Consider the following 24,901-nt stretch of genomic DNA (forward strand, 5'->3'; position numbering starts at 1 on the left):
ATGCTAATCAAGGATGGAGACTGAAAGAGCTATAAGACATAAACATCTCTATTATCTGTATTGGAAAACTTTACAGTCTAGTTGGAGATATGAACCTGAAACAACAACATAAATAACAACAACAACAAAAACGCCACAGGCAGTTTCCATCACTATCACACGATGGTACAATAAATTAAGAGGTCAAGAATGGTTGAAATTTGGCTTTTACCCTTCTCAGTCTTGATCCCTCAGCAAGGAACTAATAATGCATTAGGACTTGAGAGAGAGATCTGAACTTTGCTCCTTTCCCTTCCTCTGCTCCAGTGAGAAGTATGGCAGATTGCTAACCTATGGATTTAACCACGAAATAAAATGACCATCAATCATCTTGCCCCAGGCATCTGGCCATAGGACCTTCCCTTGAAACTGCCAGACCTATGGCTGCCTGAGAACTGCTCTTCCATTAACTTCAAAAGTCTCTTTCCCCTGCTGCACAGGCATTAGCCCTATGCATCTTAAGCAACGCACAAAGGATGATGGTGCAGAGGGCCAGGACTCATTCTTGGAACCCTCCCTTCAATGCTGCAATTTTCCCAGACCCTATACTTGTTGCACGCAGACACCCTGTAATAACTATCTTTTTAAAATAAATGTTGCTTTAATTTTTCATGTCTTTCCATGAGCAGGGTGTGGCAGAAACTGCCTATCTTTCTTAATATCTCCCAATTGTATTCAGGGAGATGCCCACTAAGAAATACCCATTTTCCAGCCTCCCCTGCAGTTAAGTGGAGCTAAGAGATTAAATTCTAACCATTAAAGAATTTTAATTCTTTGGGAATTAAACTCTGGGAAAGTTCCCTAAAAGTGAGACAGAGAGCTGGGAGTAGACTTTTGTCCTTCCCTCTCCCTTTTCAGCGATACAGTTGTGATGGCTATTGTGGAATACAAGATGGCCTTGAGGATGGAAGCCATATGCTTAGAAGGACAAAGCAGAAAGACAGTAAAACTTGGGTTCTTTGTTATGACAAAGCCTCCATTACAGCCCAGGCTAGTGCAGCTCTGAACTCTCCTTACATGAGGAAAAAAAAATCACCCATATACATTTAGTTAGGCAACTTCTATTCAGGGTTATGTTACAAGCAACTAAGTCTGTTAAAAACAACAACAACAAGAAAAAAACAAAAACAACCATAGCCTCAAAATGGCCATCACTTAGGTTAAGGCCCTAAAGCAGTAAAACAAGACTTACTACCTAACCTAACTGCATTTCACTCCCCTCCCCACCACAAGTGTAACCTTTAACCAGTCAACATGGAATTTCCTGGTTAATAGTAGGAAATTTACTAATAGACCTCTTGTACTCCCCTTAGGAGGGCAACCTTGCCTAAACAATGCATTCTTTGCTAATAAATTTCTTTCTTCTTCTTTTTTTTAATGCCCTCTCTCTGCCTTTAAAAACTTTTCTTTTGTTTAGCTCAGTGGAGTTTTCTTCTGCTTGCGAGATGGGATGCTGCCCAATTCATGAATCGTTTAATAAATCCCAATTAGATCTTCAAATTCACTGGGTTGAATTTCGTTTTTTAACAGGCCTAATTCAAACTGATTCAGGAGGTTAGTCCAGGGAACCTATCTTTCCCCAATAATCCCATTCTGTTGGGCACTTTTTCCCAGGTTTGCAGTTGGCTAGTCCTAAACCCCATATCGGAGAAATGCATCCCTGAGGACATACTCTTATAGACACTTTGGGGTGGGAGTAGGGAGAGTTCTATGTACTTCTTTGAGTAGTTATATATTTAGTAGGCTTCCCCAGGCTGGCCTGGAGAACTAACCACCAAGATCAGCATCATTTCTCCAGGAAAAAAAAAAATGTTCTCAGTCCAAATAATTGATATACAAATAAAATGTGTAGATCATAAACAATGAAAATGACAAAAGACAATAAAAGAAACAGTCAAAAGGTCTAGATCATCAACTCTTTAATTAAAGAGGAAGGCTAGATTTATTATGGAAGTGCTAACATAGGGCTGTTACAATTTGGTAGTTCGTTAAATACCCTAGTGGGAAGGGGAAGTTCTAGAAGAAAATCATATCAGATTTTACCCCAGTACTTAAAGACGTTAACCAGGAATCCAGTCTTGCTTTTTTATCCTCCTCCAACCCCAGGTAATCAGCCCTGATTCCTAGTTGCTTCTCAGAATCTATCTGGGAAGTTTATTGGCAGTTTAAGGATGCCTTAAGAAAAAGAGGTGGAAATAACACATTACAGTGTTTCAGGATAAGAATAAATATAGCACAGCTTCTGTACAGAATGAGCATTATAAGCAAAATTCATTGTTCACTCACAGTTGAAAACTGGCTGACCAATGAAAATGAACTTTGTTTATAACACAAAAGTAGGGCAGGTACTTTATTCTCCTCTTTCCTTCAGGTGGCCCTGCCCTTGTGATGGTGTTCTGAACATATAACTTATAAATAATGATGGCTTTATTTCTTGTGTACATAGAGTGATCATTCTCCCAAATAAAAAATCAGGGCACAAGAGATGACAATGCATTTTTGTGCCACTTGTGAAGATACAAGTTTGGGAGATACTGCTTGAATATCAACATAATGAAATATTTAGAAACAATATTTTTCCATTGCCTAGTTTTCTTTTTAAATTAATTTTGGGTGCCTGGCTCAGTCCGTTAAGCATCTGACTTCAGGTCATGATCTCTGGGTCCAGGGATCGAGTCCTACATCTGGCTCCCTGCTCAGCGGGGAGTCTGCGTCTCTCTCTCTCAAATAAATAAAATCTTTTAAAAAACAAAATCAATTAATTTATTGAGAGAGCATATTTATTTATTTGAGAGAGAGAGAGAGAGCACACACATGCACACAAGAGCGAGGAAAGGAAAGGGGTAGAGGGAGAGATTCTCAAGCAGACTCTGCACTGAGCGTGGAGCCAGATGCAAGGCTTGATCTCACCACTCTGGGACCATGACCTGAGCCAAAACCAAGAGTCATATGCTTAACCGATTGAGCACCCAAGTGCCCCTAAATTAATTTTATTGAGATAAAATTTAAATACAATAAAATGCAGTCATTTTACAGTATAGTTCAACAAGTTTTGACAAATGTATACACTGGTGTAACCAACACCCATGATCAAGATATAGAATAGTTCCATTACCCCAAAAAGTTCCTCTTACTCCTGTGCAGTTAATCTGCCTGCCTTTACCCTTAGCCCCAAACCAACCACCGATCTACTGTTATCACAATAATTAAATACTGGGTTCCTTTAGGTAAACATAACAGTAATGAGGATCAGTTTTGAAAATCGTTTAATTAGGGGGCGCCTGGGTGGCTCAGCGGGTTAAGCAGCTGCCCTCGGCTCAGGTCATGGTCCCCGGGTCCTGGGACCAAGCCCCACGTCGGGGTCCCTGCTCCACAGAGAGCCTGCTTCTCCCTCTGCCTCAGCCTGCTGCTCTGCCTGTCTGTACTTTCTCTCTCTCTGTCAAATAAAAAAAATCTTAAAAAAAAAAAAAAAGAAAACTGTTAATTTAAAATGTCCCCAACACTTTAAATAGGAGACTTCAAAACTCGGATTGAATTAAAAAAAAAAAAAATTCAAGGGACGCCTGGGTGGCTCAGTCGGTTAAGCGGCTGCCTTCGGCTCAGGTCACGATCCCAGCTTCCTGGGATCGAGTCCTGCATCGGGCTCCTTGCTCAGCAGGGAGCCTGCTTCTCCCTCTGCCTGCAGCTCCCCCTGCCTGTACTCTCGCTCACTCTCTCTCGCCCACGCTCTCTAACAAATAAATAAAAATAAAATCTTAAAAAAAAAAAAATTCAAAATGTGTACACTTCAATATTCTAGATTATGCATAATATTCTAAAACTATTACTACTGTTTAAGTGATAAAATAATATCAGGAACAATACTGAACTCTAATAGCACATTTTATACTGTTCTATCTTAAGGTTTGGTTTCTGTATTCTACTATAAAGTCCTATGGGAAGCCAATCTTTTATTTTATTCAGGTTACCAGCTCCAGTGCCTAACACAGTGAGTACAACAAATGCTCAAAAATTGCTGACTTACTGATCTAGGTAACTAGATCTATTTTTATGCTGAACCTGAGTAACTCCTAAATCTGTTTCAATTAACAAGTTAAATAATTATTCCAGGATCAAACACCATCTTAAAAACGTTGTACAAGTAACCAAATCTTCCATAATTTTAGTTTTAACCAAAGAACTAAAGAAAACTGGTAAGATGCTTATAATACAGAATAGTGGCTTTTTTTTAGCTTACTATGTAAACCAATCACCAAAAAATAATCCATTCTTAAGTTGTTTTGTTCTAAAAGATGGTATATTTTGAGTTGGGGTATTCTCAGAGCCCAGATTCAGTATGAGTTAGTTGATGTAAGCTCTAGGCTCTGAGAACACCCCAACTCAAAACTATTTGTTCTTTTACCTATACAATGCTGTTTAGGTGACTCATGGCCCTGGTTAATTTGATTCTATTTGTCACATAAAAAGTCTCATTCTATTAATTCTCCATGCCTAGATTAAAAAATATAGAAAAACTGATTACACCTAATTCCATAATGAGTTTTATTCCTGAAAAAAAAAAAAGAAAGCACAATATTGGTCAAAACAACAAAAATGAAACTTTAAAACAATACAATTAATTATAATTACATATAAAACTTATAAAGGATAAATACTTCAATTTAAGTTTTAAATAGCCCCTTAAATGGACATTATAAATTAGCAAGTGCTTAAGGCTCTTTTTTCCTTAGGAAAACTACCTTAGGTAACATAAACAGAAAAGAGGTATTTAGCTTTCTACCCACAGCTAGGCTTGGATAAACACCCAAATTCTTACACTCCAATCTGCCTCATCAGAAAGCATCACTGGCCACCAAACTCTTTTAATCATTACTAAACCAACTGGCTCAATTTCAAGATACTCTCATAACTACGTTACAAAGTCCAAGACAGGTCAGAACTAATCTTTGATGTATTGCATTTTGTGCAATTCTGTGTCCTGGTGACTTAACATGGCTCCTGGATCACAGCAGCCAATCTGAATCACAACATAAAATGGAATCTACCTGGGACACATTCTTAGGGCCAAATCCTTTTTGCTATATGTTGATTCTAAATAGCTTCAATTATGATGATTCTTACTGATAATTACAAAAGGTAAGACCTGTCATTCTTACCTAATGAGTGAGAGATAAAGAAATTTTATGTGGGACTGTCACAAATACCCTACCTTTCTTGGGAAGTAAAGAACAAAATGTTCTAAATTAAGTTTTATTTAGATTAGTCAATGCTATGATGGACAACTAAAAAATAATGAGACTAATTTCACTTGCCATACATGAAAGTCAGTCAAGTGTCAAAATCACAACTGCTGGCCACCTCTAAGGCTATAGGATATTTTTCAATCATATCAGTGTATTTACCAGTGTATTTATCAGTATATATAAATATTATATATTTATCGGTGGATAATTTTAATTTGTGGAAGAAAAGGGTTCATAGATGGAAATTTTAGAGCTTATAAGTAAAAACTTAAAAAACTAGTAGAAGCCTGAAGAGAGCTAAGAAATTCTTACCAAGATTGACAAATGCTGTGATTAACTAGAAGCCACAGAAAATTTGACAAAGGTGAAACTAAGGGTATAAATTAAAACATTCCTTGAAAGATGCTAAAAACCAAAGAACTATCAAGATAGACAAGAAATGGTAAGAGTAGGACAAAAATTCCCTTCTGTAATCATTCAAGTATCTATTATGTATTCAGCACTATGTTAGCAATTTGGGGGAATAAAAAGTTATAAAACATAGTCCCTGTTCCCAAAGAGCTAATACTGTTAGAGAAACAAGACACAGACATGTCATGCACCATTTAAATAACAATCCAAATAAAACATATAGGAACGAAGGCAAGGGATGGATAGCTGTGGGTACAGTGGTTGAGAAGGCTTCATAGCCAAGACTGAACATGAGCTGGGCCCTAAGAAGTAGAATTTTAACAGACAAAAGTTGAGAAGAGCATGAACAAAGGTCAGAAGATGAGAGAGGACAGAGTGGTCCAGCATTCATCAAGGAGACAAAAGGGACATACACGTGGGGGACAGGTCACATCAGTCATGTCAGGGAGAGTTTTAAATGCTATTCTTATACAATTTTAAGTCATGAAATTTTAGTGAACATGATTAATATATTTCAATATTTAATCTGTAGCATGACCTGGAATGTATCTTCATGAGAAACTGTTTTAGAATTGATTGGAGGAGGAGTCAGAGCTGGAAGAATAAAGAGTAATATCAGAAGTGATGCTGTAAAATCAGAAGTTCTCAAGGTGGTCCGTGGACCCCTTGGGAGTCACTGGGACCCTTTTAAAGGACCTGTGAGGTTGAAATTATGTTCATAATACTATTAAGATGGTATTTGCCTATTTCACTGTGTTGACGTTTGCACTGATGGCACAAAAAACAATGGTGAATAAAACTGCTGGTGTCAAGACAGTGAACCAAAATGTACCAGGCAGCATTGTATTCTTTTGTTTTTTTAAAACAGCTTTATTGAGGTATAACTGATGTATAATAAGCAGCATATATTTAAAGTGTACTATTTGGTGAATTTTTACATATATGGACATGCAAGAAACCATCGCTATAATCAAGATGGCAAACATTTTTATCATGTCCAAGTTTCCCTGTGATCCTTAGTAACCCATTTCTCTCTAGCCCCTTGTTCTTGATCTTTTTTGGTCACTATAAATTTATTTGCAAGTTCTACAATTTTATATAAATGGAATCATATAGAAAGTATTCCTTTTTCATGCTAACGCTAACCAAAGGCAAACTAAACAAAGACTTCAGAACAAGGAAAAACCCAGAAGAAAGGGATCATTTCATCATGATATTAGATTAATCGATTAAGAGGACATAATAAGGGCGCCTGGGTGGCTCAGTCGTTAAGCGTCTGCCTTCGGCTCAGGTCATGATCCCAGGGTCCTGGGATCGAGTCCCACATCGGGCTCCCTGCTCAGCAGGAAGCCTGCTTCTCCCTCTCCCACTCCCCCTGCTTGTGTTCCTGCTCTCGCTATGTCTCTCTCTGTCAAATAAATAAATAAAAAATCTTTAAAAAAAAAAAAAAAAAAGAGGACATAATAATCCTAAATGTATATGAACCTAGTAACAGTTTCAAAATACATGACACAAAAATTGACCAACCTAAACTGAAAAAGAAACATATATGCAATTATAGTTGGGAAATTTCCATACCTTTCTCTATATAATGGGCAGAACAAGTGTACAGAAAATCAGTAAGGTTACAGGAGACTTAAAACAATTGACTTGAATGACATTTATAAAACACAACAATAGGAGAATAGATATTACTTTCAAGTGTACCTGGAACATTAATCAAGAATGACTATATTCTGGGGTGCCTGGGTGGCTCAGTTGGTTAACCGACTGCCTTCGGCTCAGGTCATGATCCTGGAGTCCTGGGATCGAGTCCCACATCGGGCTTCCTGCTTGGCAGGGAGTCTGCTTCTCCCTCTGACCTTCCCGACCCTCCCCCCTCTCATGTGCTCTCTCTCTCAGTCTCTCCCTCTCAAATAAATAAATAAAATCTTTAAAAAAAAAAAAAAAAAAGAATGACTATATTCTGGGCAGTCAACAATAAATTTCAAAGGACTGAAATCATATAAAATATGTTCTCTGACCACAATGGACTGAAATTAGAAACCAACAACAGAAAGATAGCTGGAAAATCCCCAAATATTTGGAAACTAAACATTATACTTCTAAATAATCCATAAGTCAAACAATACATCATAAGGGGAATTCGAAAATATTTGAACAGAATGAAAATGATTTTGGAAACTGGTATCATGAAACACATGAGCTTGAAAGCTTCTTAATACTTAAAGACTTCTCTGATGAGAATGGTGATATTAACAAATGTCACTTTTTTTTAATGAAGTATATGGAAATGTGTCAACATTTGGAAGATCTATATAACTCAGTAAACCAATATTTTCCAAATGGCCAATGAAAGGCATTACAAAAGAGCCATTCCATGCAAGATGGACCAATGGATTTTATTGTAAAAGTACAAAGAGTTCATTGACTATGCGTTCAGATTCTGTACTGCAACAAACCAACCTTTCAGAAACTACCTCTTGTCAAGTTTGGTGGAGTATAAAAAAAAAATTCACAATTATCTAAAAAAGTTTCTAAAATAGTCCTATTTTTTTCAGCCGCATATGTGTGTGAGGCAACATATCCTTCATATACTTCAAACAAACCAACAAATTTTAACAGACTGAATAAGGAAGCAGATAGAATACAGCTATCTTCTATGAAGCCAGACATTAACAAGACTGGCAAAAATGTAAAACAATGCCGCTCCTCTTATAACATTTAAAAATTTTTTGAATATACTTATTTTCTTTTTTTAATATTACTACCAATCTCATTATAATATAGTTATTTTCATAAAAATGTTATTATGTTCACATACAATGATTTTATTTTAAATGAATTAATAAAAATTTTAAAAATTTATCTTTTTTAATGTTTAACTACCCACCATTTTTAACAGATAGAAGAAAGCTTAAAACAGTTAAGTAGTAAGACTTGGTGAATGAATGAATTATATTGGTAAAAGGAAAACAGGTACCTATGATGTAAGACTTGGTGCTCAGAATCTCTGAGATTAAAAAATGATATAATCATAATGAATTTTTTGTTCATAACAGATTTCCCTGTTCTAATCCAGAGGATTAATCACCATAATTGAGCTGACCAAAACTCATTCAACTGAAAACACGAGGTTGTATAAGGGCTCAATTAGAATTCCGGCACACTACCAAAAAGCCTTTTATATCCACACTTAATGGACAGGACACATGTCTGTCCAGTGCTGTCATGCCTGGGCTGAGAAAGAACGACTGATGGAGTCAGATGGGAGATTCATGCAAGGTAGAGCGAGCCCAGACTCAGCAGACATGGAAGTCCTTACCCCAGCTGTGGGGCCCCTAAAGAACTAGATGTATTCGGACCCTGTGTATGCATACACTGCAGCAGTTAAAGCTCGCAGGACAGACTGCTTGGGTTACTCTTTTCTTAGCTGTAGAATTTCAGAAAAGGTTTACTTCTTTGTGCCTCTTTTTTCTTAAAAGAGGGACTTTTTTTTTTTTAAACATTTTATTTATTTATTTGACAGAGAAAGAGACAGCGAGAGAGGGAACACAAGCAGGGGGAGTGGGACAGGGAGAAGCAGGCTTCCGCCAAGCAGGGAGCCCGATGCTGGGCTCCATCCCAGGACCCTGGGATCATGACCTGAGTCGAAGGCAGATGCTTAACCGACTGAGCCACCCAGGCGCCCCAAAACAGGGATAATTATTATATCATAGGGTTACTTGATGATTATAAATGTAAAGCACTTAGAAGAGCACCAAGTATAAGAAGTACTTGATAAATATTACTATTACACAATGTTTTACCTGAAATATGGAGTACAAAAGTACTAGTCTAATCTACAGGATGGGTGACAGTGCAAGAAATATAATAAAAGACTCTAAAAGTTAACTATGATATCTAAAAGTTCCAGGGTTAAAGATTCATAAAGTGATCACAGATAATGTTACAAGAAAAAAATTATCTCAAAATTATCATTTGAAAATGAGTAAATAGATTTGGTATAGACTTTCGATTCAGAAAGCATCTACTGAATATTTTCAAAACTGATGCATTCTTTCATGTTATGAGAAAAATATATACTCAACTAACAATTCTGAGACAAGTGATACATTTTTCCTTTTTTTTATAAAAAGCAAAATTTAAGTAAGCATTTAAAAAATTCTTTAAAGCTACAAAGTATTGATCATTGTGTTACATAACTATGTAAATGTCAGCATCTACACCTTGACTTGAAGTGAAAAAAAGAAAAATATAGGCTGAATGGAAAAGGAAACAGGTGATGTGGATTAAGGAGTGCACTTGTTGTGATGAGCACTGGGTGATCTATGGGATGCTGAATCACTATGTTGTACACCTGAAACTAACATTACACTGTATGTTAACTAACTGGAATTTAAATAAAAACTTAAAAAAAAAAAGTCTAAGGACTATCAGCCTATGTGAAAGGAAAATCCAGAGAGGGGGTAATGGTGACAGGCAGGAGGAGAGCAGTCCAGGGGGCCGGAGAGTAGGAGCATGACAGCCTACAGTGATGGCCAAATACTTCTCTGGACAAAGGATCAGGGGCAGGATAAAGGACTCTGGAGCCCTTACCTGATTGTGGGTAATGCAGAGTCATCCAAATGGCTTCCTGGAACTACTCCCATTCCTGCCTCATGGCTGAGACACACACAGAAACCAGAACAGGGAGTTTGCGAAATCACCCCACAAAATAAGCTGGCAGTTGGAGGCAGAAAACACTTAAAAGAGGATATGGTAGTCTGCAAACTCTTCTGTCAGTTATGTCAACACATGACAAAGAATTTCCACATTCTACCCTTCTGCAAGCACTCCCACACTTCTGCAGGTCTTCTGCAATCAAACACCAGGAGCCCAGCACTCTCTGCCTCAGGCCATTAACCTGTCTGTACAATCCCTCAGAGCAGGGAGGGACGGGCCGCAGCAGTAGCCTGGAATGCCTCCAGGCTTTCGTGAACGCTTCTTCAAGTAATAATCAGGAAATAAAGTTCTATACACAATCTATGCTTCCCATACACGCCAAACCAGCCCTGGGACTGTTTAAAGGTGAATGAGAGAGTGTGTAAGAAGTTTGCTGAGCAGGAAGAGTGACAAGCCTGCTCATCTGAGTGAGACGACCATTACACTTCACCTGAGCAAAACTTTTAGCTTGAATGGATAAAATACTTAAGACTCACAGTGACTACTTTTGAGAGAAGATGATAGTGAAAGAATAAGGTACCAGAGAAGTTCTAATTTGTGATCTTTTCTCAAGAATAAATTATTACCAAGATTAAAAGGAATGTATTGATTTACCTGGAAAATATCTGCCTTGTCGTCAAATAGGCTGACAAAATATTTATAGTCAGCATAAGCCCAGAATTTGGAATGATCATAATCTCTAAATGGTCCATATATAGTAGGCTGGTCACAGTTCCAGCTCAGGAACTCTTCAAGTGTAGCTTCTACATAACCACATGTCGTTTCAAACTGAGGAACTGCAATGGAAAAGAACTCAATTTTAAATGTACACTGAACACAATTTCCAAATATTGTTTTTTTAAATGATGAAAATTTCAACCAAAAAAAGTTATCGTTTAACATTAATTAAAAATTAATTTTGTGCTTGCTATATAATTAGAACCATCTACAACACTCACAATACTCATGATTTAACACAAAGGTAAAAAGGTTTAACCTTAAGATTAAAGACTACCCTTAGGATAGCCTGATTCAGTAGTCCAGTGGTATACTTTATTTTTTTTTTTAAAGATTTTATTTATTTGACAGAGAGAGAGAGAGAGTGCACAAGCAGGGGGGAGGGGCGGAGGGAGAGGGAGAAGCAAACTCCCCACTGAGCAGAGAGCCTGATACAGGATTCGATTCTAGGACCCCGAGATCATGACCTGAGCTGAAGGCAGACGCTTAACTGTCTGAGCCACCCAGGTGCCCCAGTGGTATACTTTAGATTATTAATTTTCCAAGATGATGTTTTCAGGGGTCTATGAGGTCTAAACTATTTTCACAATAATACTCTGATGTTTTTCATTCTCATTCTCTCACGAGTGTACAGTGGAGTTCACCAGAAGCTACATGACATTAGTTGATGTCACTGCTCTCACAACTAGTGGAATACATACTTATGTTCTTGTATTTTAATAATGTCTCAGTTTTAATTTATAATACGGTAAGCATCACTAGATATAATCCTCACTGACAAAAGCTCATTGGGGAACTCAATTTTTTTTAAAGGTACAGCATTTATTTATTTTTTTAAAGATTTTTTTGTGTGTGCTCGCTTCGGCAGCACATATACTAAAGATTTTTTTTTTTTTGGACAGAGAGACAGCGAGAGAGGGAACACAAGCAGGGGGAGTGGGAGAGGGAGAAGCAGGCTTCCTGCCGAGCAGGGAGCCCGATGCGGGACTCGATCCCAGGACCCTGGGATCATTACCTGAGCCGGAGGCAGACGCTTAACGACTGAGCCACCCACGCGCCCCAGGTACAGCATTTATTGAGTTTCCAAATATCACAGAAAATATGGAATGCTTCATGAAGTTGCATGTCATCCTTGTGAAGGGGTCATGCTAATCTTCTCTGTACTGGGGAACTCAATAATTTTTAAGTGCAAAGGTATCCTGAGACCAAAAATTTGAGAGCTATTTCTTCAGATTAAAAAGGAAAAAAGGCAATGACATCTTTTGAAAATTTTCTGACTTTATATTGCACATATATCATACATAGCTCCTCAGAATCATTAAGTGGCCAATGGCAACTTAAAGTCTGTTCATTTATTCATTAACTCATTTATTTCAGAATCGTTTATTAAGTACCTAATTTGTAACTAACACTGTACTCAGGCTTGTGGGAACATAAAAGAGAGAAGTAATACTCTTGAATTGAGAACATACTTAGACAAAGACAAAGCTCTAGCCAGAATAATAGGAAATTTGAGGCATTACCTAATTAAATGCAAAATTTTGTGCCACAGACACATAGGAAAAGGCAAAGACCCAGAGAAGAGGGTTGATCAGGAAAGCTTATAGAGAAGTCTATTGTCTGTCCAGAAGGGTTTGTTATTATGGGGATGACTCATTCATATAAGAACTATTCTTCCAAATAGTGATAAAATGAAATTTTTCTGGTAACAAGCAGAATATTTTCAATGCACACTGGGAAGTTAATATTCAAGAAATCTGATTATGATCGGCATGAAATCCTTTTAAGTGATACAGATCTCCTGCATGTAAATCAGTTAGCACAATACCTGAAACATAGCAGATGCTCAGTAACAGGCACTAATTCGGATTCTTATATTAACTTCAAAAGTTAGCCAAATTAGTAGTAAGAGGAGAATTGTATTCAAACTCTTCTTTCAACAGCTTTTATCTTTTCCCTCCATTTCTGCCTGAACTGCCTAGGATTATCTTGACCTTCCTTCCCCCCTCCTCTCTTTTTCCTATAACTTCAGAATGGTGGAGAAGTAACAGAGGGGAGGGTGTATGTCAAAGAGTCATCCTAATTCATCTCCTTCATCAACCTGTCATCTGACCTTGAGAAGCAGGAAGACTTTACAGGAGTGCATTTATCTAAAAGGTAAAAATCTGCAATATTAAGAACTATTTAAATTCGACAATTTTTGAGAAGCACTCAGAACAGTGCCTGCCACTGTAACCCATCAATATATATATATGTTCTTAATATTAACAACATCATCATTAAGAATTTACCCCAACAACAGGGGCACCTGGGTGGCTCAGTTGGTTCAGCATCTGCCTTCGGCTCAGGTCATGATCCCAGGGTCCTGGGATCGAGCCCCGAGTCCAGCTCTCTGCCTGGCAGGGAGCCTGCTTCTCCCTCTCCCTCTGCTTGTTCTCTCTCAAATAAATAAAATCTTAAAAAAAAAAAAAAAGAATGTACCCCAACAACATAGGAATACACAGAGTTTTTTAACAAACAAAAACCCATGTGGCAAGAAAGCTGCATGGTTCTGGGAAATAGGAGTCATTTTATAGTCATTTCAGTAAGCTCCAATGGAAGCCTGAAGTCATTACACTGTCTTATGAGTTTTCACTTCATAAAATTCAGTCCAACTGATCGAACTGAATACTAAAGCCATTACTTGAGATACTTGTCCCTGAGGGGTACAATAGTAGGCCGGTTTTCACAGGCATGTCTGCACTGCAGCCTTATCAAGGGACTTTGTTCTCTGTCACAGCAAGTTCTGTACTTTAAAAAATTAAAATCTAAAAGGGCAAAAATTACACGTGACAACTGTTACTGTCAGGAGAAAATTACAATGAATAGAATGAATGGAAATGACAGACTTTTTTACATTTACATAGTGATTTCAAAATAGAATCTTTTGAATTTTTCCTTCCTGGAAGTAGCAGCACCAAAGGTACTGTTTTCATTCTGTTATCATGACAAGTTCTTTCTGGGTAGTACAGTTGTTTTTCTTAGTTTATTTCCTGCAATGCAATTATTCCTTTCTAACTTTATTATTATTGTTCTTTCATTTAACACTGAAGTAGCCTAGGCAGCTGCAATTTTCATCCCACTTACTGTCAAAGTGCTAGGTAAGAAGAAGCTCAACTGAGCTCAGGATTTGGAAGTAGTATGTCAGTTGAGTTTGCCTCAACCCTCCTAAAAGGGAGTCCTAAAATATGTTTTGCAGAGTAGGGAAACAAGTATTTCTCCATTTTGTTAGATTTCATCATTTCTTTTTAAAGCTTTTATTTATTTATTTAACAGAGAGAGAGAGGGAGAGCGAGCACAAGCAGGGGGAGGGGCAGAGAGAGAGGGAGAAACAGGCTCCCAGCTGAGCAGGGAGCCCAACACTGCGGCTCCATCCCAGGGATCCAGGATCATGACCTGAGCCAAAGACAGCCACTTAACCGAATGAGCCACCCAGGCGCCCCGAGACTTCATCATTTTACAAGCAAAAACACTGCATGGAATGTGGGTACTTTTGACCATCATTGCACCCCCATCTACAAATGCTTAGGGTTATTTCTACAACCGTTTTTCCCAAATGACTGCCAGTTGAGGTATCGTATTGCCACTGGGCCCATATGATCCAAATGAATTTGATCCAGAATCGTTTCAAAGAGCTATGAGATGTTATTATCTGCTTCCGAAAATAAACTAAGAGATACATATAATTCAAATAGTATAATTACTAATACTGTTGTCTCAAGCATTCTAGAAAAACTCAAACCAAGACCTAAAACAAAAATAAGAAATACATTCAATAGGAAGGAAACAAAGTTATCATTGATTATAAGATCAGGTGCCTGTCTTCCTAGAAAACCCACAAGAATAAACTAAAAAACTACATACACTAATAAATAGCTGGATAAAAAATAAACATACAAAATACAAAAATAAGTGGCTTTTAAAAATCTACTCATCACAACTAGCTAGAAAAATATAATAGGTAAAAATACTTTCCTTCATACCAGCTATAAAAAGTTTATATTTATAATATTTTTAAAAATTTGTAGACCTGTATGAAAACCCCAATCTTTTCACTGAGAGACGAAATGGACTTGCTAAGTGATAATGACATGTTCTTGCGTAGTAAGATAACAGTATTATCACAAGGTAGATTCTTTCTGAATTAACTTACAACACTTAATGAATTTTCACTTAAAATCCCAACAGGATTTGTTTAATATGAGTACATTATTTAACTCTAAAATTCACTTAGAGGAATAAAATTCAATAACATCTAAGAAAATACTGAGAAAGAAGAGTAATTAGGGAGGATGAATTGTTCTTTCAAATATTATAATATATATCAGTTGCTAAAATAGCATTTAAGAAATGTTTTACTGGCTTCAAAACTGATAGCGCAATACATGGTCCAAAAACAGATGCTGCAATTTATAAGAATACAGTAATATAATAAAGATGATTTTAAAGTCAGTAGGGGTAAAAAGGATTATTCAGTAAATGGTACTGAAATAAAAGGTACTGTTATTTCCAACTTAACTAAAAAAGTCAGCAAACACCATACATCAAAATAAATAAGGAAAGGATGAAGAGTAAAATGTAAAAGGGAAATAAGCTATTAGGAGAAAATATTAGAATATTTACCTATCTTTAAGATACAGAAAGAATTTCTAAGTAAATATAATAAGAATAAAATGTTAATGAGATTGGACTATATAAAAATATCAGTCCAATTTTTTTTTTTAAAGATAAATCTCAGTTTGGGCAAAGGAGTGGCAAAACAGGCACCCTCGCATGTTTTGACAGGAGAGTAAATGGAAACCACCTTTCTGTGAAGCACTTTGCCTTATGTACCAAAGGCCTTTCATTCTTTTACTCCACAAATACCTGAGTGTCCACTTGGTGTTCAGCCCATGGTGAGGCGCCTGACCCAGGCCCTCGCGAAGGAGGCCTTCTTGAGGGGAGGAGAGACTTTAAAGAGTTAATTACTTACAGACTTACCACGTGATTCTAACTGAGCTAAGTGCTACTGGGAAATACAAGGTGCTCTGGTACAACGAGTAGTTGCCCCTGATTTGGGAGGCAGAGGCGCTGTGATCAGGAAAGACTTCGATGAGAAAATGATATTTGAGCTAAGATCTGAAGGAAGAAGAGGAGTTAACCAGGGAAAGCTGCAGTAAGGGAAAATGGGAAAGGAGAAAAGAAAGGCTGGACTCTGTATGCAAAGGCCTTGAAGAAAGGAGAAGCAAACCTCTGGAAATACAAAAGCTGGAAAAAAAAATGTTTGTTTGGCCCAAGCTCAGGGAGAGGGATTAAGCTGATGAGGCAAACAGAGATTTCTACACCACACAAAAATTTTGGCCCTTAGCATAAGGGTTATGGAAGACACTTAAGGGTTTTAAAAAGAAAAACAGGATGAGATTTGTTTTTTTTTAAAAACTGTCTCTGGTTTCAATATGACAAATGGCCTGGATGGGGAGGGCAGGGGGTGCAGAGGGACCAGGGACGAGACTACTACAACTATGTTGGTGAGAGAGAGTAGGGTAACCCCGCCTAGAAGATGGCCATGGGGAATGAGAGAAGCAGGTAGATATGCTACATATTTAGGGTGTAAGTCACAGGGTCACCAGACACCACTTAGAGGGGAAATCAGATGACTCAGGTTTCTGGTGTAAGAAGGTTCATGCATAGTGCTGCAACTCGTGATAACATTCACACCCTTTGACCCAGTCATTCTCCTTCTAGGAATCTATCCTAGGGAAATAATCAGAAACTTGAGCAAGATTTGTTTTCAAAGATGCTCACTATAGTCTTATTTATAAATTTGAAGCTTCTAAGCAATCTAAATAATCAAAAGGAAAAAATTTTAAATTCATCATGATACTAGCATACAACACAGTGTTAGCCATTTAAAAGTCACATTTAGCATCAAGAGAAACTGCTCAGGACATGTGATGTGAAAAAAAAAAAGCAGGCCGTGAAAATTAATACAACTTTATTTTTAAAATACAAAAAGTCCTGCATAAACAGTTATCGGAGTGTAACTAGTGGTTCTCTCTTGGACAAAGTGTTTTTATTTTTATTTTATTTATTTATTTTTTTAAAGATTTTATTTATTTATTTGACAGAGAAAGACACAGCGAGAGAGGGAACACAAACGGGGAGTGGGAGAGGGAGAAGCAGACTCCCTGCCGAGCAGGGAGCCCGATGCGGGACTCGATCCAGGGACTCCAGGATCATGACCTGAGCCGAAGGCAGTCGCTCAACCAACTGAGCCACCCAGGCGCCCGGACAAAGTGTTTTTAAATTTCTTTGGATCTTCCCCTTTTTTCAATGTTCTCTACAATGAGGAAGTCATACTTTTATTTTTTAATTATTTCTAATTTTAAATAACATTTGTTGAGCATTTACTATGTGCTAGGCACTGTTCTACATGTTTTATGCATACAAACACACTTAATCTTGAAAACATTTGTAAGATACAGAGAAGTTAAGTAACTTGCCTAAAGTCACATGGTAAACCAGAATCTGAACCCATGCAAGCTGATTCCAGAGTTAGCCCCGCATCAGGCTCCCTCCTCAACGGGAAGCCTGCTTCTCCCTCTCCCACTCCCCCTGCTTGTGTTCCCTCTCTCACTATCTCCCTCTCTGTCAAATAAATAAATAAAATCTTAAAAAAAAAAAAAAAAGGCTTTGTGTTAGATGATTTTGCTCATCTGTAAGCTAGTAAGTGTTCTGAGCATATGTAAGGTAAGCTAGGCTAAGCTATGATGTTTGGTAAGTTAGGTGTATTTTTTTTTTTTTTAGATTTTATTTATTTATTAGAGAGAGAAAGAGAGACAGCATGAGCAGGGGGAGGGGCAGAGGGAGAAGGAGACTCCCCACTGAGTAAGGAGCCCAACGCTGGCTTGATCCCAGGACTCTGGGATCATGACCTGAGCCCAAGACAGACACTTAACCAACTGAGCCACCCATGTGTTCAGTTAGGTGTATTAAATGCAGTTTTGACTTGAGATATTTTCAATTTATGATGGGTTTATCAGGACTTAATCCCATCATAAGTTGAGGAAGACCTGTAAAGATCTCTTTCAAACTCAACAACAGAAAGACCAAACCTCCCAGCCCCAAACCAAAAAACACCTCAATTAGAAAATGGGAGGGACGCCTGGGTGGCTCAGTTGGTTAAGCTTCTGCTTTCGGCTCAGGTCATGATCCCAGGGTCCTGGGATGGAGTCCTGCATGGGGCTCTCTGCTCAGTGGGGTGTCTGCTTCTCCCTCTGCTCCTTCCCTACCCCCCCCAACCCCCACTTGTGCATGCGTGCATGCGCTCGCTCGCTCTCTCTCTCTCTCTCTCTCTCGTGCGCAAAAATAAGTAAAATCTTAGAAAATGGGCAAAGGACTTGAATAGACATTTTTCCAAAAAGATATACAAATGGTCAATAAACACGTGAAAAGATGCTCAACATCATTAGTCATTAGGGAAATGCATACCAAAACCATAATGAGATAACACTTCACACCCACTAGGATGGCTGGAATAAAAAATAGGGTAAGTATTGACAAAGATGTAGAGAAATTAAAACCCTCATACAGTGGGGTGGGAACGTAAAATGTTTCAGCTGCTTTAGAAAACCTTTTGGCAGTTCCTCAAAAGGTTAAAGACAGAGTTACCATGACTCAGCAATTCCCCTTCTAGGTATAAGCCCAAGAGCAATGAAAACATATATCCACATAAAAACCTGTACATAAATGTTCATCGTAGCATTATTCATAATAGCCAAAAAGTGGAAACAACCCAAATGTCCATCAACTGATGAATGGATAAACAAAACATGGTATATATTATAACCTGGATGAATCTTGAAAACATGCTCATGAAAGAAGCTAGACACAAAAGGCCATGTATTGAATGATTCCATTTATATGAAATGTCCCAAATAGGCAAATCTATAAAAAGAGAAAGCAGACTAGTGGTTGCCAGGGGCTGGGGGTAAAGTGGAATGGAGTGATTGCTTAAAGGGTACTGGGGTTCCTTATTGAGTGATGAAATGTTCTGGAATTAGACAGTGATGATGGTTGCACAACATCGTGCATATGCTAAAACCACTTAATTGTATACTTTAAAATGATAAATTTTATGTGAATTGTATCTAAATTTTTTAAAAAATTATCTTTAGTAAAAACAGAGCAGTTGCTCACAACTGCAGAGACCTTCTACTTTCTTTTTCATTTATGCTTAAGTATTAGCTTGAAAATGTCAAATCACTGTGCCTCATCTACAAAATAGGCTTATAATAGTACCATTCTAAGAGGGTTTGAAGAAGATTAAGAGAATTAAAATGTATAAAGCACTCAGAAGAGTGCCTGACACAATAGCTCTCAATAACTGTTAGCAATTAGTGGTCGTATTGTATTTGGAGCCTAATCAGGTATGAGAAAAAAATTACAGTTCCTATTTATCTCCAAATTACTGTTTAACAGACACCTCAGTGGATGGGAGATTTATTTGACTAAAATCAAGAAAGAAAAAGCACAAGCTAAATTTTTATGTGCCTTTTGCTGGTCTAGCGTTTAATTTTAAAATACAGTAAACATTTTTGTCTGGGATCAGAATGAGATGCCAAAGAGTTTTAGGTATTAATCCTGCTCTACCTGCCATGAGTACAAGGGGGTTCTAGACACCAAAAACCAAGTAATTCTTGAGAGATGTACGAGAAGGTCAACACAAGAAAAAGAAGTTTAGAGAAGCTAGAAGGGAAACTGGGTAATTTTCTAGTTCCTTCTGAGTTATTAATAGATATTCATAGAGCCACTTCACAGCAATGCTGCAAACATTAGACTACCAAACTCTAGACACCAAACTACAAAATAGAAGTTATACACATTCTAAAGCCAGACAATCGTTATGGACTCCTTTAGATTAAAAACAGCGCTGTTTCTTTCCTTTAAATTAACTATTTTTAGAGTTAACAGTAACTGTGTTATCTGACTATAAGGCAAAATATCAAAATGTTACAAGTCTCCAGGGAAGAAGAAGAAGCTGGCAAAATCTAATTGCTTAAGAGGATGAAAAAAAGACAGCTTTACATACTTTTCATATTTATGCAGTACTGTAGAGGTCAGGCAGCTGAATAGAACAGAGAGAAAATTACAACCAAGAGTAAGCACTATAAATATAGTGCCTGAAGCCACAAATAAAAGGACACATTCTACATGAGTCAAAAGTAAAAGGGACCATAAGCTTAGTAATCATCTTCTCAGTCACAGGGGAACATAAATAATAACACATTAACAAATATTAAGTATCTGTGGTCCATGATACATGAACAAATACAACTTATAAGGTTATCAACTGTATAATGTTATCAACTACAGGTTTAGTCTAAAAAAAAAAATTTTTTTTTTTTTGAAGATTTTTATTTTATTTATTTGACAGAGAGAGACACAGCGAGAGAGGGAACACAAGCAGGGGGAGTGGGAGAGGGAGAAGCGGGCTTCCCGCCGAGCAGGGAGCCCAATGCGGGGCTCGATCCCAGGACCCCGGGATCACGACCTGAGCCGAAGGCAGACGCTTAACGACTGAGCCACCCAGGCGCCCCTAAAAAAAAAAAATCTTAACACAAATTGTCCTTCTAAAACTTCCAATAAAACTTTCCTATCTGCAAATGGTCAAAAACAGGATTAGAAATAAAGGATTCTCTAGAGATAAAGAAACCACTGCTAAGAATGTGAGAATGCTACTAAAGAGACATTATTATGATGATTACTTGTAGTCCTACCTGTATCTGTTCTTTTCATTCCCATCCTGAATCGAATCTGCTTGCCATGAAGGACCTCAGAAAGGTGTTTAACAGTCCAGTGTTGTGCTGGCCAATCAAAAGCCATGTTACAGAAGATTGCAGGTTGTTGTAAAGACATTATAATTTCTTTTGCTTTCTCTGGTGTAAAAGGTTTGACGTGTTCACCTAAGAAGAGAAATAGATAACTATAAAGTTATTTCATATAATATGAAGGAAAAATAGCTAATATCATTTCTATTATGATAAATCTTTCTATGCAATTATACTACATTTTATACTTCATTTATTACTATTTACATAAATATTTGACCTCAAAAACTGTAATTCTTAAATGATTTTTTCATATGAAATTTTAAATGTTGGAAAATATTTACAATTTTCACGTCAAAAAATGTTTTTAAAAAAGGCTTTCCAACTATATTTAAATTTTAAAAGACACAATTTTCTGAAAATTGTATTTCCTAAATAGAGGGTTGTATACGAAATGCTGATGAGAACTACTCTAGAACTAGAGTTGCTGGAGTCAGGTATAATTCTACTTGCTATATCATGTGTTTACCCAAAAAGACTACTGAATTCATACATCAGTCAAAGGGGTGAGGGGGGGATTATTTTCATTCACGATTTAAAAAGGTAAAAGATGTACTAGGATGGATATCAGTGTTAATCCTTGACTTCAATTGCATCCATAAACAGTATAAGGGATATGGGATATGTACAAACAAATACTGTGACTTACTGAGTACTTCAATAAATTTCACAGAATCATAGACTATAAGTAAATCTTGGATAGGATGTAATGATAAGTATTTGCTAAATAAAAGAACAAGTAAGTTTCCCCTTAAAGACATCTTAAAAGGAAAGTTTTTTGGGAAAGTCAAAAAATACTTCATACTCTCACTCCTGATATATAGATACGTATATATATCATCAGCATATATTTATGATTCTCTAGATTTGATTCTCTAGAATAGTCAGCTAAACCCTCTATTTCATTATCCATTCTGTAATTACACTTAATTCAAAAAAATTAAGAAAAGCTCATATAATAATCCAAATTCTTCCATCATCCAACTTTCTTCTAAACTTTCTGCTTTGGGGCACCTGGGTGGCTCAGTTGGTTAAGCGGCTGCCTTCTGCTCAGGTCATGATCCCAGGGTCCTGGGATCGAGCCCCATGTCGGGCTCCCTGCTCAGTGTGGAGTCTGCTCCTCCTTCTCCCTCTGCTCCTCCCCACTGCTCGCTCGCTCTCTCTCTCAAATAAATAAAATATTAAAAATAAAATAAAATAAAATAAACTTTCTGATACAAGGAAGAGGGATGGGGAAGGAGTCATCAAGGAATTTGAGTAATTTGCACTTGTCTGAATGCAAGGCTTGTTTTTAAAGAAAATGAAAATTTAAGTCAATTTGGCCCCTTTGCTCAGACAAGGGCAAATACTCAGAATCCTTCCCTAAGCCCTTGATGAAAGTAAGCAAGAATTGTGAGGACAGTCTGTCATTGTCTACACAGTCAGGGCTCCCAAGTGAGGAGATAAGGGTGGACACTCAGAGGGAAAAGGCAGTAGAAGAGCTGGGGGCTGGGTGGGGGGAGGAAGAGAGAAGACACCCTTGGGTATCTCGAAGTTAATGAAGCCCCAAGCTTATCTTTAAGTGCTAAGGAGCCTATAAGGGAAACAGGATGTGACCAGGAATAAAATTTTCTATCCTTCCTTGAGGTTCTTGTTTTCCACTTTTGACATGTTTGATAAATTCACATTAGGGGACTCGAACCATATTCGCCTATAAATGTTAAGTACAAGGTTACCTGGATCGCGACCCACCAAACCTTCCTGGACTTGGAGTGCCTGGATTCCGTGTACATGAAAAAGGGACAAGCCGCATTTTTTATTATATATTTTTTAAGTTTTGCTAGGCTGTGAGAAGCTGTAATACATTCATGGTAATACTTTGTTGTTTGTGGCACATAAATTAGTACTATCCTTTGGCAAACAACTGTAAAAATGAAGCAGAAGTCTCAAATAACCACCCATTAACCTAGTAACTCATGTTACAGGAATTTGCTTTTAACAAAGTAATCATCAGCTATATGAATATTCATATATATTATATATGTATACATATACACATAAAATATCTACTACCATAATATAAAAACTGAAAATATAAACAGCCTAATGTCTAAAAGTAGAAAAATATTTACTGAATATTACTAAATGTTATGTAAATTTTTTCCCGTGGTACATTATATTCATTAGCAATAAAAATGAGGGCCATGGAGAAATGTGTGGAGATGCAGAGACTGGAATTGACTCAGAGAGCTACTGTACTAGCCAAGTAAAAAGTGTTACAGTAAGGCCCTGAACAACGTGGGGGGGGGCAGTAAGGAGGGTAGAGATGGTAGATATATAGAAATACTAAGATAATAGTATCAAAGACTATTACATGTGGGGTGGGAGGCAGATGCAGCCATAAGGGATATTGAGGTTTCCAGACTTCGTGACTTGACATAAAAAAAAGTTAGGAGCAGCAGCTCATTCTGGTGGGAAGATGAAGAGTTTGGTTTTGAACATCATCATCATCATAATAATGCATTTCTTCATATGATGCTTTACTATTTGCCATGTACGTTTATATACATTAAAACTGCTCATCTGATCATCTAAGAAGCCTACAAAACAGGCAGAGAAGACATTTTATCTCCATTATCCAAAAGAAGAATAGGAAGCTCAGATGTCAAAGCTCAACACACCAGTGACGAACTGGAACTACAGGTCAGGTTCCCTGATTCCAAGTGCAATGCTCTTTCCACTGCACCATCCTGCTTCCAGAGAATTCAAACTGTGGGACCTACACGAACACTACAGACTCAGGAGAGACAGTATAATCTGAAAAGAGAGGTAAGTTTCGGAAAGCTGTAGACCAATTAATGGATAATAAATCCAGGTGTGCTGTCGGGGAAAGAGGCATGTTTTGGTTTGTGCCTATGTGGACAGGGGTTGGTGGGATAATACCTGTAGTAGAGACTTCTAGTTGCCTACCTTATCCCATTCCCACTTTCTTCTTCCTTACTAATAGAACTCTGCGCAACAAGTGTGGCTGAAAAATTACAATTCCCAGACTCCTACACAGATACAAGCGGCCAGAGATGTATCTGGAAGTTGCCTAGTCAGTCTTTTTGCCCTTAGCCTTCTCTCCTACATTTTGCCTGGAAAACAGACATAATGGTTAGCCACCTTGAGAGATCAAAGGCCCAGGGGGCGCCTGGCTGGCTCAGGTGGTAGAGCATTTAACTCTTGATCTTGGAGTCATGAGTTCAAGCCCCACATTGGGCTTAAACAAACAAACAAACAAACAAAAGCCCAGGAAATTGCAAACCTCAGCTGAAAGAATGCAAAAACATCCATCTTTGTGCCACTAAATCAATACCAGCAAAATTCTACCTCCTAAATCCCTTTACATATAAAAAGTAATTCTTATAGTCAAGATTGTTACTAGTTCATAATTGGTTTAACACCTTGCCTTCTGAGGCTATTGTTTTCAAGGACAACCATATTCTCTCTATAAAATACTCTGTGACTTACACTGAATGAATCATGGCTGGTCTGACCTGTAGCACTCTTTCAGTTCTATAGTTACAAAATATTCAAGCTTTGAACACTTTTTTTCTAGAACTTTAAAGGGCAGATAAAAAGAGAAGCACCAGTCCTTTTGGGGTAGGGAATAATTTATTCTGCTTATTTTATTTTATTTTATTTAAAGGTTTATTTATTTGTCAGAGAGAATGAGAGAGAGAGAGAGAGCACACAAGCAGAGGAGTGGCAGGCAGAGGGAGAAGCAGGCTCCTCCCTTAACAAGGAGCCCAATGCGGGACTCGATCCCTACACCCTGGGATCATGACCTGAGCCTAAGGCAGACGCTTGACCGACTGAGCCACCCAGGCGTCCCTA

General features: G+C 37.6%; 1 protein-coding gene and 1 pseudogene across 1 annotated transcript in view; both read right to left on the bottom strand.

Annotated features, from left to right (window-relative positions):
* The window catches only part of HSPBAP1 (HSPB1 associated protein 1), a 60,617-nt gene that overhangs the window by 25,624 nt on the left and 10,092 nt on the right, over nucleotides 1–24,901 (bottom strand). Inside the window, exons 2-3 of the mRNA XM_021692743.1 lie at nucleotides 20,933–21,118; nucleotides 11,013–11,194 (exon numbers count right to left, since the gene is read on the bottom strand). Of these exons, the coding sequence (XP_021548418.1) occupies nucleotides 11,013–11,194; nucleotides 20,933–21,118 (368 nt within the window). The remainder of the gene's footprint in view (nucleotides 1–11,012; nucleotides 11,195–20,932; nucleotides 21,119–24,901) is intronic.
* On the bottom strand, nucleotides 12,231–12,301 carry LOC123326982 (annotated as a pseudogene).

This window comes from Neomonachus schauinslandi, chromosome 1 (assembly GCF_002201575.2).
Source record: "Neomonachus schauinslandi chromosome 1, ASM220157v2, whole genome shotgun sequence".
Taxonomy (NCBI): Eukaryota; Metazoa; Chordata; class Mammalia; order Carnivora; family Phocidae; genus Neomonachus; species Neomonachus schauinslandi.